Source organism: Panthera uncia, chromosome B4 (assembly GCF_023721935.1).
Source record: "Panthera uncia isolate 11264 chromosome B4, Puncia_PCG_1.0, whole genome shotgun sequence".
Classification (NCBI taxonomy): domain Eukaryota; kingdom Metazoa; phylum Chordata; class Mammalia; order Carnivora; family Felidae; genus Panthera; species Panthera uncia.
The window spans coordinates 67,100,428-67,120,724 of NC_064809.1; the positions used below are offsets into that span (position 1 = coordinate 67,100,428).

At 39.0% G+C, this 20,297-nt stretch overlaps 1 protein-coding gene across 1 annotated transcript in view; it reads left to right on the forward strand.

Moving 5' to 3' along the window:
- Positions 1-20,297, forward strand: part of LOC125918968 (PDZ domain-containing RING finger protein 4) — a 139,896-nt gene that overhangs the window by 57,652 nt on the left and 61,947 nt on the right. Inside the window, exons 2-3 of the mRNA XM_049625297.1 lie at positions 11,513-11,769; positions 14,877-14,979. Coding sequence (XP_049481254.1) covers positions 11,513-11,769; positions 14,877-14,979 — 360 coding nt within the window. The remainder of the gene's footprint in view (positions 1-11,512; positions 11,770-14,876; positions 14,980-20,297) is intronic.

A 20,297-nucleotide genomic window follows, 5' to 3' on the forward strand; every position in this document is an offset into this window, starting at 1 on the left:
AGAGAGAGAGAGAGAGAGAGAGAGAGAGAGAGAGAGAGAGAGAGAGAATTGTGTGCATCTGTGTATGTGTATGTGTGTTTATGGTGAAACAGTTAACCTACCTGGCTAGGTGGGTACTAACCAGAAAGAGTTTCAGAACATTGGTTGAGGTAGGTTTTGATCTCTAAGATAATCACAGAAAATATAGGGAAAATATAGGTCTATAGAGGATGGGCAATAGCTACTTAGAATGCCTTTATGCCTTTCTACTTAAAATTCAATTTCTACAGCTTGCATTTCCTTACAGTGTGGATTTGATTAATTGAAGTAGAAACCAAGGCTAGACTGTTGCAGACAATCTGCTAAACTGATAGGTATTAGAATAGGTATGAATGGAAGGATCAGAATATTGTTTTACAACCCTACCCATCTTCTCCTGGTTGAACCATCCATGCTTTACCTGTCTTGATCCAGGCACAGATCATTTTTCCCAGTAACTTCCTAAATGGTTTCCTGATTTCCATTCAGTTACTTCTCACCACAGTCTTTGGAGTTATCTTCCCCAAACCTAAATGAGACTGTACTACTTTTCTGATGAAAGGTGTTGTTTAAAACAAGTATTTTAGGGGTGCCTGGGGGCTCCGTTGGTTACATGTCCAACTCTTGATTTCAGCTCAGGTCATGATCTCATAGTTCATGAGTTTGAGTCCTATATCAGGCTCTGTACTGACAGTGCTTGGGACTCTTTCTATCTTCCTCTCTCTCTGTTCCTTCCCCCTTGTCCTCGCTCGCTCTCATTAAATAAATAAATTTTAAAAAATTAAAAATATCAAAAAATACATTACTGTGGCCTATTAAGGACACAGGGATCTGTGTCAGACCCTTCTTTTCCACCTCTTTGCCAGACGTTTACCAAATCCCCCATACTCCATCACACCAGATCTCTTTTTGGTTCCCAGAAGACTGGCTTTTTCATGCCTTTACTCTAAGGTTCCTTTCTTTTTTCCCATCTTTGCAACTTATGAAACTCTTCATCTTTTGAGACCTAACTCAAATGTCAAATCCCTATACTCCTGGGCACACTTAGCTCTTTGTGCTCCCACAGAACACAGTTCATACCTTCAGCTCTTGACAAGTCTGCTTACAATAATAGATGTATATGTTGTTTTCCCAAACAGGTTGTGAAGGGCAGGTGCCTTCCTTGCTCAGCCTCTTATACCTTCTGACCTCAGCGTCCACAACTTTCAAAGGGGGATAAAATACTTGCCTCACATGATCATTTCTGGGTGTGATTGAGAACACATAAGCCAAGTGCTTCGCTCAGCTCCTGGCACGTTGTGAATGCTCACCCAGTGCTAACTGATATTATGGTCGTTGTCACGGCCAGGACTGTGAGTGCAGGTATTAGCTTGTATCCCCAGAGAACCGCCTAGTTTCCGTCACTCAAGAGTTAGGAAGGAAGGAGGGAAGGAAGGAAGCATCCCTCAGCAGCATAGCAATCTGTTTGCTGCCTTAGCTGTATTATTTATTTGATCCTACCCACAACTCTGAGGGGTATTAGCATCTTCTATTCCAGATGAAGAAACTGAGGCTCAGTGAGTTTAAATAACTTACTCAGTGTGACACAGCTAATACTGAAACTCTTTAGATCCCAGTTCTGAATGCTTCCTGCATCTACAACTTTGAAGGATTAGTGGGGCTTCTGAGCGGAGCTTCTGAGTGGGGCTTGCCCTTGTGTGCCACTCAAATAATTTACATATTTCAGTAAATGGAATAATCTGGGTAACTGGGCTACCTAATGGAGCTGGGCAGTGAAAGGAAAGCAGTTTGCATGTAAACACAGGCAACGTTCATGACAAATCCAATCACATTTGTTTTAACATGGATTTTGCTAGGGAAATGAAAAGTTAGCACATGTTTATTGAGTATCAAGTATGTACCAAGCATGGCTCTGGGACTTTAAACTACAGCACTGAACAGAACTGTTAGTTTCTTGTCATTGAATGTTTTTTTTTTTGTTGTTTTTTTTGTTTTGTTTTTGTTTTTGCACGGAAGCATTTAAGTAGGGATTGCTTTTGGAGATAGGGTACAGCGAAATTTTGGTGAAGATGTTATTGGCATCTTTGATGTTCTTATGACAGATGCCATGTTACGAATAATTCACTATCTCCTGATTCCTTATTAGTAGCTACGTGGAACACTTTTATTCCTTTCATTTAACAGATGGTTATTTTTGGCACTTCTTTGGCACTATGCTACTGTGGCTGATGGCTGAGACCCAAGGTTATGTTCTTGATATCCATATATGCCCTAAGAACAAAAAATGAGACCAAGAGATCTTGTCCAGGGGCTAAGAGCACATTTCCTCTTTTTCAGTGAATATGAAAACAAATTGCTCTAAATCCTCAGTTATTGATGCTGTTTATAGTAATTTTTAAAAAGAAACTCTGGGTCATTTAATTACAATGAAGATTTTGCCCAGTGAAATAATGTGAGTTCATTTTAAAAGAATTTGCCCTATATATGCCTTATGTCTTTACACCCTTAGGCCCAGTCCAGAAAATGTTAGGTCTGCCTGAGAATTTCTCATTAAGTTTAACATACTTGGATCTGATATGTCAAAACTCAATGGATAGGTTTATTAATAATCAGTTACATCAGCTTAGTATTATCTTAGGAAGTAAAAGGTCAGTAAGTAGTTGTTATCCTACCATTTTATCAGTGGACTCTTCTCCAAAGACTTCAAGTCATTATTCACTGCTTATAGAGTCACTTGAGATATAAAAAGTCTTTTTATAGTAATGAAAGAGCTCCCACAATTAGCCAGAAGGCAGCCATCTATCTTTTTAAATAGCTCAGCTTGGAGGAGAACAGGATTTCAGGTGATATTCAGTAGATGAATTGTTATGACAAGATAAAGTTGGTGATACCAATCTGTGTTTTTTGCTGTAGGGATGTGTGTGTGTGTGTGTGTGTGTGCGCACACACACACACACATGTCCACAAGAAAAAAAAAAGACATTCAGTGCAGAGTAGGAATTTGTTTCTCTAAAGATATGCAAATACAGAAGTAAACTCTGAAGAAGCTGTGTCCAACAATTCCTTACAATTATTATTAACTCTAAGTGATTACAACACGAATCTGTTTTTAGCTAATAACTGATACAATAGGATTTTGAAACATTTTATTTCAACATAATTTCAGGCTTCCCGAAAAGTTTTAGTAAGAGTAGTACAAAGAATTCTCAAATACCATTCATCTAGATTCCCCAGATTTTAACATTACATTACATTTGCTTTAGATTCATCCTCTACCTTCCCCCACCTCTCACCCTCTCTTTTTCATGAAGTTCTAAGGGTTAAGATCACCAGTAACAGACAAATCCATACTACTTGCCTCCTGATAGGATAGATGGAGAAAGACACAACACCACTTCTAGGCATTCTTGCCAAAAACACAAAACCTGTACCTAATCAAGGAAACACACTAGACAAAGACACACTGAGGGATATTCTGTGAAATAACTATGCATATCAAATATATGAATACTTTAGATTTGCTATGTGATCTCAATAAAAGTTGTACTTTCTTTCTCCCTTAAAAATGCAACTTTTGCTAAATCCGAGAAACTGGTAATTGTATTTTTGATGCAACTAATTTTGCTAGTGAACTTAATTTGCAAAGATGGTAAGTTTCAACTTTTACCATACGTTTTTGTTATTGTTTGAATCAGAGAAGTTTATGTCTCGTTCTATCAGGCAGGGCCCCAGAAGGAAACGGAAGTCACAAAGGATTTAATTGAAGCGAATTTAATGATGGAGCAACTTATAGGGGGTGTGAGCAGAGTTAAAAAGAACATAGGAAATCGCAATATAAAGAAGTCCTTACTGCCCATACCCTTGAAGAGGGACATTGAATGAGAGATGTGAACAGAACCTAGCAAGATCTGGTGTCCTGAAAGCCAGGTGGAGAGGGAGCTGGATAAAGACATATCGTACTAGCTCTCTTACCATTAACTGAACCAAACAAAATACATAAAGCAGGGAGCACAGTGACGCAGTATACAGTGGTCAGTGTCCCAGAGCACCGAGCTGGGTAGACTAGACTGTACATCTGATGGACAAACTAAGAACCGCCAGCTCATGTGCCAAAAAACAGATACCTCCATTTCTTTCATTAACATAATTGAAATAAATCCATTTATATGAAAGTTAAAAAAAAAACTATGTTGCATATATTTCAATTTATTTCCCTCAGTAAGAATCAAAACATACCATGACCTGTTCTTTAGTAACAGGGATAATTTATATAAATAATCACTTCCAAATGGGAAAGCTTAGAAGAGAAGAATGTCGCAGTGGGAATCAGGAAAGAAACAGAAAATACAGAGGAAGGGCTACAAAAAATAAAACAAAAGATAATCAAGGGAAAAAGCAATTAGGAAAGGTGCATCCCCAAGATTGCCTATAACCAAAATGATCAATTTGTTCAAGAATAGTTCTGATAAATTCACAAAGAATGGGTCTACAATATCTTGATAAGAAAGGTTGAAGATGAGTCGAGCTTGCATTTGGGAATACCTCACTATCAAAGTGTACGGTGAAAGGGATCAGGAAGTAGCACACTGTCCTACAACAGTGACCTCAGTGTCACAATCAATTAGTTAAATGTAACAATAGACTTTCAAAATATCTCCTTGGGTTACCGGGGGTCTGCAATTCATTACTATTATATGTATGAGCCTTTTTAACATATTCAGTTTTTTAGGTTGTGAATGTATATCATGTCACGCAGAGGTTATTAAGGACAAATCTCACAATGTCACAAATTACGAAGGTTAGGCAATAGTCTTTACTGGTAAAACATACAAGTCAGGAGTGAGTAGCATGGGGAGTTGTGCAGGGGCCACAAACTGATGGACATGCATTGTTTCTGTAGTCCAGTGAAGGGATCCCCACCCACTGTTGCTCTCTTCTTTCGGAAACATTATCAGTAAGGAAACAGACTACAAGAATTTCAGAATATCCGGGTTAGAAGTTAGTGACTTCCATTTGGCTGGGAAAGCCAGTTGCCTTGCGCAGGGGGACTTTGGAGCTCAAAGCTGTAGCACCCCCACACACCAGGAAAATGAAGCTACCAGTCCCTCATAGTCCAAGCTTGCCAGAAGGAACCCCAGGATCACTTTTGGGTAAGTCTGCCTATTATATCAATGTGATCATTACATATTCGCGTCTAAAAATCCAGTAACCATGCTTTCAAAGCAGATCACTGCAGATCACACAGACTTTTGGCTTAATGCAATTTAACATTTCTTGTATTCTTCTAAAATTACATCATTTTCACAAACCCACCAGTGGTTATTTTGTTCATTGATAACAGTAAAGCAGGTCAAAATTAATTTTGTCAATCTTTCACTAGGTTTTCTTCATATAATTTTGCACAATTCTTATTCTGTGTGTTCTTTTTACTATAAATATTTTTTCTCCTGTGCTATGCTTAATTGATATGACAGATGTCTACATAGAAGCAAACATACCAAAGTTGAGAAAAAAATTATATGCTTAAATTCCCTAAAATGCATTTAAAGATTATATATGACAAGTGTTTTAATGACAATAGGGTTTGGATTATTTTACATTTCTTCCATACCAAACATTTTAGCACCAATTTAAATATCATTTCTTCCTTTTATAAAATGTTACCAGGCCATGTTTTTACAACACCTCCATAACTATCAGAGAAGTTGATCAGCGTTCACATAGAGCCTTTCATCAAAATTAATTCCACATTTACTTGTGAAGGGGGAGATCTTATAAACTGGCATTGCCCAACTAGAATTATACTACTTGGCTCTGAGGATCTATATGTAAACCATAGTAGATGATAGCACTGTATTATATAATTGAAATTTGCTAAGAGAGTAGAACTTAAATGTTCTCACCAAAAAAATTAATTAATCAATATGTGAAATGATGGATGTGTTAAGTAACTAGATGGTTGGAATCCTTTAATGGTATATACATATACCAAATCAACACAGTGTACACATTAAATGTCTTACCATTTTCCATATCATCTATACCTCAGTAAAGTGAAATGAATGAATGAGTGAATGAATGAGTGAGTGAGTGAATAAAAATTTTGTAAACATAAAAACTAATAATATTCAAGTTGAAGATTGGTCGATGTCACTTGCACGTAATCTACAGTATTCTATGCTTCTTCTCTTGAGTTTTCTTATATGCATTCTCCTATGAAAGGCACAGATGCATAAAAGGCCTTATTTTTCATAAGAGGAAACAGAGGTTTGGAAACCCTCATCATTCCCAAACAGCTGACTCTGGAAATGGCAACTCACCAGGGTGACTTGGTTATTCACGCACTTGTTTGCACTTCAAAAGGAAAAAAAAGAAAAGCCTGTTTGTTTTCTGATACTCAAGAAAATTTTGCATGTGGCTGGATTTGGAGGAATAATCAAAGTAGCACAGCTCATATCCAAGCTGAGGCCACCAGTCACTCTGGGGAGGTTGCTGACAAGTGGCCCAGATTTTGCAGTTTATCCAAAAGGGTAGATTGTTCGTTAAACAGAAGCCTCATCAAACATTGCCGTGATATGGTTTACATATGAAAAGCTATATTCTTTACTTAACATTCACAAGTTGCTTATGGATTAATTAGCCCATCTGCCACAACAAATGTATTCACACTTCTTTTGCATTGGTTGCTGAAAAGTGACTGCCTTTCTCCTATCCACTTAGCCCTATCAGTATAATGGAAAATAACTTTTTAGAAACAAGACACTTAATTTTTCAACTTATAAGTTCAGGGGTAGGAGAAAAACCTTCCCAGAGGATTGTTTCCCACGATTGGTTTTTCTTTTAGTCACCAAGTATTCGTTTATTTGTTGGTTCATCTGACTGTCTTACAACTGCTCCAAGTTTGATATGATTAAGACTGCTCCTGGGGCACCTGGGTGGCTTAGTCAGTTGAGCGTCCGACTTTGGCTCAGGTCATGATCTCATGGCTCGTGAGTTCGAGCCCTGCATCAGGCTCTGTGCTGACAGCTCAGAGCCTGGAGCCTGGTTCAGATTCTGTGTCTCCCTCTCTCTTGCCCCTCCCCCGCTCATGCTCTGTCTGTCTGTCTCTCTCTCTCTCTCAAAAATAAATAAGCATTAAAAAAAAAAGAATTTTTTTAAATAAAAAAAAAAGACTGCTCCTTCCATGTGCTTCCAGTCCCAAATTTACAAGGGCAACCACATATCTCTATTGTAGAACTTCTTCAATTGACATCTTCTCCTTTCTTATGCTGTGGTCAGTTCTGATCACCTCTTTAGATGCACAGTGTGCTGGTTTCTCCTCTATCTCAAATCAGGTGGCTTAATCATCATTTGAGAGTCCATTTGTCCCACTCTGGCACCTATCAAATATTTGCCCTTTGTCAAATAGCAATCACACAAGTCTTTTCAGTTATACTCCAATTGCTATACTCTCGTTCAGTAGTGGTAGAACCAAATCTGTTTTGGCCACAATTATCAAAATGCCAGATGTGATAGTAATAGAGGGAATTATCTCGTAGACTCCTCATGTTTATTATGACTCTAACCTCTCACCTGTGCCATTCAACAACGACTTCACAAAAAAGTCTCTTTCTCAATGCCATGTTTCAATCAAATCTCCAGCCTTTTTGAAACCCTTCTGGATGTAAACTTCAAACTCAAACCCCATGACAGATGGGTGTTTCTCCCTAATTTTCAAATTACCTTTCTTCTCTTCCCATCAGTTTTGCTCCCAACCCTTTTTATCTAGTTTTTTTTTTCTCCTGAACATCAACTTCTCTCTTACTCTCCTAGGATTTTTGTTTCCCTCCATTTATTTAGCATCTAGAACATTTTGGCTACTTATATTAAATGGGACACTGTTAACAGAGGGCTTCTCCATCTCCTGTCTCATTTTCACAAAACAAATAAAAATTGTATGTTGTTTGTACCAAAGCAAGATTGAGACAAGAAAGAAAGAAGGGGGAGGGGGAGAGGAAGCACAGGAAGGAGAGAGGTAGAGAAAATGATAGAAATGGAATAGAATGATAAGGATGTGGCACCATGAAATATTAGATACCTTGCTGTTGGTTTAGGATCTAGCCACTTGGGAAAAATGAAGTGTGGCTACTGATTTATTTGTTAATTTACTACAAAATTTTTTCTACGGTATTAAAACCTCAGGTATTCTTCCATGTTCTTCTTCCCCGGTGTAATTGATGATAACTGAGCAAAGCAACTGCCAGAAACTCCCAATTAAGCTATTGTTTTCTGTTGTTGTGAAAGGCATAATTTATAAAATGGTGACCTTTTGGTAGGCTAACAGTATGTTGATGAACTTCAAGTGAAGTGAAAAAAAAAGTGTTTTGTTATCATCAGTGCTTACATTTTCTAAGAGATCATGTGAGACAGAGCCTTTAAAGGTCATAGACTTCTTTACTTTGAGAGATATTAAATAGCTTATGAAAATAGAGGTCAGCTGCATGATAACTGGAAGAAAAGAGCATTCCCAATGGGGAAGTAAGATATTTGAGATTATATTGACTGTCCTTTTTGAAGATTGTATTTGATTGTCCTTAAAGCAGAAAATGAAATTTGCATATAAATGCTATAATTGTAAATGAATGAATGTACAGGTCTTAAAATCAATACCTATTGATCTTGCTGTAAGAACGCTAATATGGTCTGCATATACTAAGTGTTATAATAAGAACTAATTATTTCACAGTCTAAAATAGTCTTTAGTAATTTTTATGTTTCTGCTTAAATTGTTATACTTTTCTGGATTTTGCAAGAAATAATCATGAATCAGTAAGGAGCCCACTTTTTAAAATTATTCTTGCTTCGAAAATCACTAAAACAAGTAAGAAACAACAGAATACCAAGACTTGATTATAGGCAACGTGCTGAGACACCTTGAGGAAGAAATAGAATAATGGCATTAGTCTGTCCACTACTTAATGGCACACAATTTATGTGTTAGAAGGATTTAATGTGTGACTGGAAGACACCCTGGCCACAAATTATTTTTCCCTTTACCCTCAGATACTGCTTGAAGTCCTTCAAAAAGGGCACTGTCTTCTTTCATTCTACCACTGTTGGAGGTCACTTTAAATGAAAAGCTTTAACATATTGACATGTTCCAGTAGGTTTTAAGTAGTCGATAATAGATTATGACCAAGAATTCTTTTCAGAGTAGGAAGGGTGTAAGACTTTCCCAAAATGGATATTCACTAATCTGAAGGGACACCATAAAGTGGGAAGCCTGGAGACAAATGGCAATTTCTCCCTACCACATAGATCCTGGTAGAACAATCTTACTTACCATTGGATCATCTTCTACAACCCTGAAACTTAGAAATACTGACCACGGTATGAAACATAAAGATGATACCAGCCAACATGAGAGGCTAGATTTTAGGCTGTGTTTTTCCATTCTTGGACTTCACTTATCATCTGTTGATGACACATCCTCAGGGGAGACAGTGGTGGGCCTAGCCCAAAGTGTCATTGTCCAGTAGTTCAAAGAATGAATGCCTGTGTCCATACCTGTCCCTTCTTCACATATTCCCATATGCCCAAAGTCATCCAGACATCTCAAGGGTGTACCAATAAAAATTTAGTAGTCACGTTCAAGTTTAGTCCTTGGAGAAAAGAATCAGAGTGAGAATTTACAGAATAGAGAATGTGGGCACACTGGTAGGTAACCATTCACATCTTTTACTGAAGTTTCTTACTAGTGATCCAAGAACTGTACTGGGACATATTTTGCTGGTGAGGAAACTTAATTGCTCAATTTTTGAAGGCACATTAACTCTTTCAGGGTCCATTGAGTAAATTAGCTCCTCCAGGTCATTAAACCTGTCTCTACATGACATGACGATTTCTACCTGGCATTGTATCATTTACCCCCAAACACCCCATACTTGCTCTGAGCACATACATATTCTTTGTCTACTCAGGGAGAGAGAATGTGCTCATTTGGATGTCAGCAACTGTTCTAATACTGCAACTCAGCGACTCCCTTTGCTTCTTTTTAAGGCACCCAGGGATCTCTAAGGATTTGCTGGTGCATAGCAGTTATCAGAGCCTCCCCACCAGGCGGGTGGCTTAGTTGTCTAGAAATGGTATAATTTCAGGGGTTTTAAGCACAGTATTGTGCCCCCAAGTATCTCTTCCTATCTGCAAAAGCCAACATTATTGATTCATTTAGGGTGGGAATTGTGCTGTAGTCCTTGATGCTGTAGTCCTTTATTAAAACACAACTTCCACTAAGGGACTCTGCTCTCAGGACCCATTTTAGAGAAATAAATGGACAGCTATTTGAGAGCAATCTGTACTGCCATTGGGGAGGATGTTTAGAAGAGTGTGTGACTGTTTGGAATGCCACAAAGTCTAGGGAACGGCATTGGCTCTTGATGATTAGGCATGGGAGAGTCTCACAAAAACAATGATTTTTTTCTCTTCCACATGCCAATGGTTGGCCCTGCTGAGAAGCACTGGTGGAGGGCAAAGGTAAATGTTCCCTATTTCTCTGTTCTGTCCAGGGCTACCTTGGAGAGTCATAAATGGGTATAAATAAACACAGGTGAGGATCCAACTGCACATAGTATACTCAGACATGTTTTAGAGCAGTGTTCCTTTCAAGTGCATCTAAATCAGCTGGGATTTGTTAATATGCCAATTCTGATTCAGCGGGTCTGGGATAGGGCCAGGGATTCTGCATTTCTAATAATCTCTTATGTGATGCTTAGCTGTGGGTCCACAGACCACACAGAATAGCAACGATTTAAGATAAAACGTACATGACAATGACATGGTCTTGGATTCAAAAGTGATGAAAATGAAAGAAATTTGACAACACCAAAAAATTGGATTTCAGGCCAGTAAGACTTGGATTAAATATTGAAAATCCCATCAAGAGATTGATAGAACATTAAAAAAAAAAAGATATACTTAACATTTCTATCTATCTGAAGATTTGGGTAAATGTTTTCTGAGGCTGATGTGTTATTTAAATTTTTAAGTCTAGGCACGCCTGGGAGGCTCAGTCAGTTAAGCGTCCAACTTTGGCTCAGGTCATGATCTCACCATTCCCGAGTTCGAGCCCCATGTCGGGCTGTGTGCTGACTGCTCAGCGCCTGGAGCCTGCTTTAGATCGGTGTCTCTGTCTCTTTCTGCCCCTCCCCCACTCATGCTGTCTCTGTCTCTCAAAAATAAATAAATGTTAAAAAAAATTATAAAAAAAAAAATTTAAGTCTTTAACTGAGGATCCTCACGATGTACTTCCTAAAGAAACAAGAAGCAGTTGTTTTCCTAATCTTCACCTCCGCATGTTGGTGAAAAGTTCAATAAATGTCAGTGTCTGATTAAATATTGCGTTACAAAACTCGTATCAGAGCTGGTTTAAACTCACCCTCCCTACCCTTTATTAATCTACGATGACAGCCTCTCTGTTCTTTCCTCTGAGATGAGAAATGTGCTTTTATCTTCACAGGTCAATGGGAAGGATCTCTCAAAGGCCACCCATGAAGAGGCAGTGGAAGCTTTTCGAAATGCCAAGGAACCCATTGTGGTCCAGGTGCTAAGACGGACGCCTCTCAGTAAACCCGCGTATGGAACGGCCCCGGAAGTGCAGCTCATGGACGCCAGCACTCAGACAGACATCACCTTTGAACACATCATGGCTCTGGCCAAACTTAGACCACCTACCCCTCCAGTGCCAGACATCTGTCCATTTCTGCTCTCAGACAGGTATCTTTCCTGTCATTTTTCCCACAGCCCTATTTGTTGTCATTCAGCCGTGTCAAGTAGGGGTTGGAGAGAATCAGTCACGCTAGCAAGTTGACAATTAGAGAGACAGGATCTCAGTTCTGTTTGGAAAATGTCTCTGCCGTGTCTGTATCCAATTAGTTCTCAGCTGCCCCTGCTAGCTACTTTCCCTGACCCACAGAGTTGCTTCACTTTGGGAATCGTGCTTGCTGAGGAGCAATGAAAAATTCTGGCTCTGATTAGTTCATCTTCATATTTCCAGCCATCAAAAGCCTTATGCCACTCATGAGCATTGGTCAGGGAAATAGCTTCTCTCACCAAAGCTGCCAAAAACCTTATTAAGACTGACACAGAAGTGACATGTTGGCAGTATATTCTCCTCTGTGAGTTGCCGCTCTCCCTTTCACTCTTTTGCTTTTCTCTTCTTTAAAGGAAAAGCTAGGAAATTAATTTAATTAAAGTGTAATTCTCCAAAGAAAGCAATTACCCAATATATTGAGATGTAAGCAAAAAATCCTGGCTGTCAGTGAGTAAGTACAGAGCACCGTGAAATAAGGATCTATTAAATGAATAGTTCTTCCCAATTTTTACCTAATTTCAAGGGAGTTAGAGATATTCTATTCAAATAATCTTACTTGTACAGTTTTGTTTTATGAGAAAGTGTGTTTTGCCCCATACATTTTGTTCTATGAGCTTTTAAGCAAATGTTCAAACATTATAGACAGTTTGATTTATAAGAACAATAGTCTCTTTGGACTGCATTTTCATTGCCTACTGCAATCCATTTGACACATTATAAAACATGGATCTGATCATGCCAGTTCCCTGCCCTTTAGCGGCTTTTGTTAGGTTCATTCCAGTGGCTCACAGGTGTACATTCGAATCACCTGGTGATTTTGAAAGGCAGTATCAATGCGATGGCTGAATCCCACTTCAGGCCAATTAAAAAGGAGTTTTTAGCATGAGGCCCGAGCTCCAACATTTTTCAGAAACCACCCTAGGCATTTTTAACGTGCAGCCATGTTTTTGGAAACTACTCCTTGAAACTTCAAGTCCTGGGAGGGTAGGAGCCCTGTTTATCTTGCTTATGACTCCATTCATGCGTGTATTCCTTATTTAATAGCCCCCTTCATCAGGCACTGGAACTAGGTGCCGGGCTTAAAACCAGTAACAAAACTAAAGTCACTCCCTCCTGGAGCTTGTATTCTAGAGGAGGAGATGAAGAACACACAAGCAAACAAATATATAATATCTTTTAGTACAGCCTGATTCAGGGTAGCCTTCCAATAAATACTTTAATGAATGAATAATAGTTAATTTGTATTAGCTAATCTGACACTTGTCAGGTAATATTAGTTTTCATTCATTGACACATTTAGTCCTCATAACAACCTTTTGAGGGAATGCACCGTATTATTATCATCATGGACATGGGTAGATGTTAGGTAATTTGGCCAAGGTCACATAGCAAGGAAGTGATAGGGCCAGGCTCCTGAGCCTAAGAGGTCAGACCCCAGCACCCACTCTCTTAACCAGTATCCTATGTCGCTCTTCATTAAGTCCTGCAGATCTTAGCTTAGAGGCAGCCTCTTCTAGCAAACTTCCTAGGGCTGCAGAAGGGACATCCCCCCATCTGCTCTCATAGCCTCCATATCTCCCCTTAAGTACCAATCACATCATATTAGCAGTCCCGCTTACTGCTCTACCCAATTCATAGGGCAAGAACTGGATTTTGTGCACCAACAGATTTCTAGCACTTGGCGTTGGGCCTAGCATCTGATAGGCAATAAATGTTTATTGAATGAATAAGGTGCCCCTCCTGGCAGGGCTCCCTTCTTACCAACTGAAAGATAAGGAAAACACATCAGATGCCCAAAGCAGCAAGCTTAAAAGTTTACCAGCTCAAAAGGGTTTTCAGAGCCAGCCCAAATTTAAGCAAGGAGGACTTACCTATTAGAACCAGTAAGCAAGATGCTGCTTATATGGCTTTTGCTATTTGGGGTTCAACTTGATTAACCCTCTGTGGGGACGACAGCCATAGATAGCACTGAGAAGGGGCTGGTAGGGTATTTATGTTGCCTGTGTGAGGGCACCAGGATGCATCTCTCTTGCCTTTCAGTTACAGATAAGGAAACTAATTTATACCACTAACTCCAATTTTTCAACAATGTCTATACTGGCAGGACTTAGAGGTTTCACTTGCCACCAGCTTGGTTAAACGCACTGAGGCTTTTTCACTGATTTTTTAAACATAGAGATGCCCTCATGCCCTTTACTGTTAAACTGTGCTTAGCATTCATATGGTCTAATGTATAGGATCCATATCATGCCATACAGTAATTTTAAAGCACTTCTATGAATTATTTAAGATGTTTGTCCAAAATCAGATATATAAAAGTCAAATACAAGCCCTGGGTCCCCCTCATTTCCTTTAATCTTCTCTCCATTCCCAAGAATTTTCTGAAGGGATTATGAAGCCCAATGGCTTCTAGGAATTTCCAGTGAGGTATCACCATGAATACTGATTAATATTTGTGCACGGACCCTCCATCAAAAAGGGGGAAATGTGGTTATGAAGGAGAACAAGGTCTTAAGGAATGAGGGTAATGGGAGTATGTTTTACAATCTGAAAAATAGGTGCTTTTGAAAACAGATTCAGAAAACAGTTTGGGGCTGTGTATTATGAAATTGGTAGTACTTTGTTACCAAATCCACCTCTTTGGGTAGAGTGCGGTCTCAAAGGCCACACACCCATGTATGGAGCAAGTCACATTTGGTGGAATGAACACAGGCCAGGTGGTATCAGTCAAGCACCATGGCCTGATGGGGGTTCACATCAGACCCTTCAGAGTACCGTTCTGGCCACGGGCCCCTACTCTTGGTATTCTCTCAGAAAATCAAACTGATGGACCAGTTGTCGAGGAGAAAGAAAACTATTGCTCTTTCTGAGCTTTTAGTTCACTTATAGGCTGGATCACTCCAGGTCTTATTGCAAAGCAGAGAAGACTCAAGTGAAATTTTAAAATCAGTTTTAATCTTTAAACCAACCTTTGTGATCCGCTTCTACCATATTGCTATATTCCCCATAGCTGCCATTCTCTTCATCCGATGGAGCATGAATTTTATGAGGACAATGAGTATCTTTCCAGCTTGCCTGCTGATGCAGACAGAGCAGAGGACTTTGAATATGAGGTAAGATTGTTTTCACAACACTTCACGTTTCTTCACGAAGTTATGGTGGAGGGGGTGCGCCTAACAAGGAAAAAATTAATTTATTGCTGCAAGAAATATTTTGTCTATTACATATCTAGGGTGAGTTCTTTTAAGAACTATTTGTTTTAGTGTTTGGTTCTAGTATTTTCAATATATTGGAAAACATGTTTATCATATAAGCTTGAAAGTAATTTGCTCACATTTATGTTGCTTTTTATAAATATTATATCAGCTACCTTTTCCTTCTTTCTATAATGTAAGGTATTTTCCAAGTAGAGTTTGAAAAAAATTATATTTAAAACCAAGATTGTGCTTAGTGTTTTCATTTATTGCATAGTACTTTTATTTTAGCTGATAAACTAGATTGTATTATATTAGTAATATTTTCCTTCACTTATTCAATATTCTCTTTATTTGTGACTCAAGTATATACTCTAAACTGTAGTTTCACTGACTTTCTAGAAAGAGAGATGGCCTAATGCCCTTTGTGGTTTAGCTTTCATACAGTATACGTTACAGTATCTGTACTGTGATATATAACAATTGCAAAAGCCCATTGATTAATTATTTAAAAGCTTTCACAAAAGTTAAAGGATTTATCCTAATATTTCCTCTGCTGCTGCAGTCTATAAATCTTTGAAAGGTTTCAAACCACTCTGACATTTGGAAATAAAGTAGATTGAGGAGGTAAAGAAGCTTTGGTAAACAGGCAGAGAACCCATGATTATCTGCCCTTTTAATGCTTTAGATGATGTCATACAAGTTCAGCAAAATGTTCTTTTCCATTTTACAACCAGGAAATCCTGAAATCTCTTCCCTTAGGAGAATCTGAAGTCAAATAAGGCCGATTCAGTGAAGCTCACCTAAAGCAAATAGACATTTATTTGAAATCTTCCCCCCCACAAAAGTCATTGCTGGGGATTACAGAAACCATTATTTCTTTTCAGCCAGAATTTGGAAGGATGTGCAGTGATACCTAGTATCTGAGTAGATGGTTGTGGCATTGTTTTGATCCTGCTAATTTTTTATCCCCTATCCATTAAGTTGATTGAAAAGTTTTATTTTATAAATCCACTCAAGGACTGCTGTGCCCCGAAATATCCATTAAGTTTTGTCTTCTCATGAAAAATAAAATACAAAATTGAGTCTCTTATCCAAATAATTCAAGATTAAATGATGTCTTTCTTTCTGTTAATGAATACTTTGGGCTTAGGGACTGGAATTCCCTAGATCACTTCAGCTTTTTATTTAGTTTGTGGCTTCAAGCTTTATCAAAATAAATCTGTGTTTGGAGGGAGAGTGTGGAAGAGAGACTTGCTTAGGCTAAGCAGGTTAACAGTAAAAATTACTTGAATTGATTACCATATCGTTGACTATATTACAATACAGACCAATTTTTGTAGCCTTGTATAGGGCTCACTGTAGCTGAACCACATCCTCTTTTTTGAACAATATAAATCTCTGATAGATGCCAGTGTTAGTGTCATGACAGTGGTAAATGCTTAGACAGGTCCTCTGTAGCCTGTAATCTCAACTAATCACAGCATCATAGTCATTAATTTGCTGTCAGCTGTGATTCTCTTGCCGAAGGCATCTTTGTAAGTGATTGGAAAGAAAGAATGTTCCTGAAATTTAAATAAGGAAGAAGTTACTGTGACAGGCTTCAATCATGAGAAAGGATGCATTTGAAAGCATTCTACATGATTAAAGATAGAGGTGGGGGCATAGGGGAATATCCTAAGAATAATTTACCAGATTTAAGAGAGGACAATGGTTCTAACTAGTATCCCTCAGTCTGTTACAGTTATGTGACAGAGTGGCACACACCAACCTTCATGACCATGCCAGATTAGACTGTAAAATCTAGTCTGCTGCTATCACCAAAACTGATTGTGGATGCCACATTAAGTGGGAATCTGGATTTAGAAATGACAGTCCCGTCTTATGCACTATTGTACTTAGAAGCAGACTGGTCAAGTGCTTCTGTGAGCAGCTAAGATGACCCCAGTTCCTCCAGAAGCTCTGTCATAACCCAGGAGCTCTGAGTATGCAATGGATGAGTACCTTCATCCAGCACTTTTGTGCCACCTAGAGATTACCAGAAACAAGTCTAATGGCCAAAGAAAGGACTTCATCTCAAAAAAAGATACTCATTTCTCCTCAACCTAAACATGAACACACATCAGCAGGCAATCAGGGAAGTGGAAGGAAGATTCATTTTCCCTCTGCTTTCATTCGTTTCTATCATCAAAATTTAATGAGCACTTAAGATATGGCAGGCTCTTACCTAAGTATGGGATTGATGAAGGTCCTGCCCTAGTGTAGCTTAACCTCTAGGGGAAAAAGGTGACCACAAACAAATAAGTAAAGACATTATATGTTAGATGGTGATAAGTGCTCCTGGAGAACAACAGCATAGATAATGGAGAAAGGAAATACGTGGTGTTGGGAGGGGGTGTTGCTGTCTTACACAGGGTGGTCAGGGAAGACCTCTCTCATAGGAACCTTAAAGAAAGTAAGAGAGCTAGCCATGTAGCTATATGAGTGGGGAATACTCCAGATGAAGGGAAGGCCAAGTACAAGGGACCTGGAGCAGAAGCATGCCTGGCGTGTTTAAGGAACAGCAGAAGCCAGTGTGTGATCACAGCAGGGGCGAGGCCCAGAGTGGCAAGAGGTGAAGTCAGAATGAGGAGGGGCTTATGTCAAGGAACTTTCTCTTTGATTATGAGGATGGGATGCTGCTGGAGAAGAGCTGAAGCCCGGCAAGATCCCCCTGGCTGCTGGAATGAGTTTGACAGTGGGGAAGCACAGGCTGGCGAGCAGAGAGGTGGATGCACCTGGATGGAGATCCAGGAAGGGCAGAGACATGGTCTGGAAGGACAGCATCCAGGCCTGCGCACAGGGCTTTGCCTACATGCCCATGTTTCCATCATTTGCCTCGGAGCTGTGATATAGTGTGTGCTATAGTGGTTTTTCTTCTGACTTTTTAAAAGCAAAATATCATGGACCAGAGTGAAACACAGCTTTTTGGCATCCGCTGAAACTAGCATAATAAATCTACTCTCTAAAAGTCAGGAAGTGTACAGAACTGCATTTCTAAATTTGCTAAAATGCCAGGTATGCAACTTATATAGGCCCTTTTTTAAAGGCCTACTTGCTATTGACTCATTGAACCAAAGCTGATCTGTCTATCTTATGCATACATATTTAGGGACTTTTAGTGCATGGATTATTGACCCAATAGACCAAAACAGATCTGACTATCTTGTAAATACATATTTAGGGACTTTTTAACATGCAGATTATTGCATTGATAGACTGAAACAGCTCCCTTCAGAGCCGTGATAGGCAGCAAATGCTTCTTTGGAGATATTATAGTCAGTGTGCGAATGTTATGGTGACTCTGGTGTGTTAGGGACCTCTATGAAATTTTAGTGACACCCATATCTCACCATGGCCTATCACCACTTTGCCTAAGAAAATTATTTGACTGGCTCTAAAATTTCCCCACAGTGCTTCAGAAAAACCTCAGAGAACCAGCCTGCATTAAAAGGCTCACAGCCTTAAATTTGTTCTCTTTAAAAAATGATGGCACTTGTTCTCTAATTAAAAATGATAAAGGATTTTAATTTTATTTTTGAGAGAAAGAATATAAAATATCAGAAATTAAAGCACCCATCATAAGAGTCGAGGTGCTCCACGCCACTGAAATACCACTGAGGATTAAGCGTCTTCTTTTCTTTATTTTCAACTTTGTGCATTTCTTTGTCCCAGAGCCAGCTAAAGGTTGAAATAAATCATAAATAGCCCTTAGCAAGTCAGAAGCAGATCTCAAATCCAACCTCTACCAGAAATAATTTAAAGGGAAAGGCTTCAAGAAATATAGAGCCCTTTCATCCAACCCCTAAGAAAGATATGTTTGCCAGTACCAGAGTGCGAGGAAGATGCTGAATTTTCTGCAGCATTTGCCATTAACTCTCAAAAGTCAGTGCTGATAGAGAAGAGTTAGAGAAGCGATATTGAACTAATATTAAAGTACAACATTTCGCTAATATAAAACATTAGGTCAACCAAGACAAGCCAACAATTTAAACAACACTTAGAAGTCTGGTGGTTTCCATCACCTAGAAATGCTACTCACGATAATGCTACTCTACTCCCTCCTCCTGTTAAGCTGAACGCTCAACAGCCTGAATTAAGTGCATGTCAAGTTCCCCTTATGGATACATGGTCATCAAAATGAGAAGGAATTTAGAAGTTGGCTCAAAGAGGTTTTTAAGGTAGACAGGAGAGAAGGACACGTATATGTCATAGTTCTGTATACATGTCAACTGAAAACCCAATTTGGGCCAGTATCTATAAATAGGAAAGAGTATTTAGTATATTAATTAGCTTCCTCTTGGCAATTCTTATGCAAAACATAAGTAAACCCTGGTGCTATGCTGAGAAGTATCATTTTGCAAAATTTATTTCCCAGAGCTGGATCCTTATGAATATGTGGAGAATACTTGTGACAATTTAAGTAGATAATCTCTCTCTTACATAGTTCAAGAAAAGAGAATTATGAATCAAGGAGATGTTCATTCAAAAAAAAAATAAGAGGATAGGCATTCACGAGATTTCAGTCATATCTTTTTGAGCAGCTTCGTGACTTGTGAAACAAACTTAGAGAAAAATCTAGTGTGTGTGTGCAGAGCTTTGTGGCTCCTTTCCAGGCTGTGAGGACAGAGGCCTTAGCTGCCTGTTGATCACTACATGACATCACCCTAATCATAATGGGTGCTCATATTTATGAATGAATGAAGGAGGATGCCCACTGTTGTCCTCATGGATCAAATTCTGAGCAGTGTAGTCTCTTTGTGCCTTTTTGATTTTGTTTTTTTTATTTAAAAAAAATTTTTAATGTTTATTTTCGAGGTAGACAGAGTGTAAGAGTGGGGGAGGGGCAGAGAGAGAGAGGGAAACACAGAATCCAAAGCAGGCTTCAGGTTCTGAGTTGTCAGCACAGAGCCTGATGGGCTGGAACTGATCATGACCAGAGCCAAAGCTGGAGGCTTTACCTACTGAGCCACATAGGGTGCCCCTCTTTGTGCCTTTTTGAAGAAGGGAATTAGAAAGGAACCTGGGACTACCATGCAGACAACAGATGTCTTTGCCTTTTTCCTTTTTTTTTTTTTAAGTTTATTTATTTATTTTGAAAGAGAGATAGAGAGAATGCAAGTGAGGGAGGGGCAGAGAGAGAGGGAGAGAGAAAATCCCAAGCAGGCTTCATCCGGACAGATGTGGGGCTCGATCTC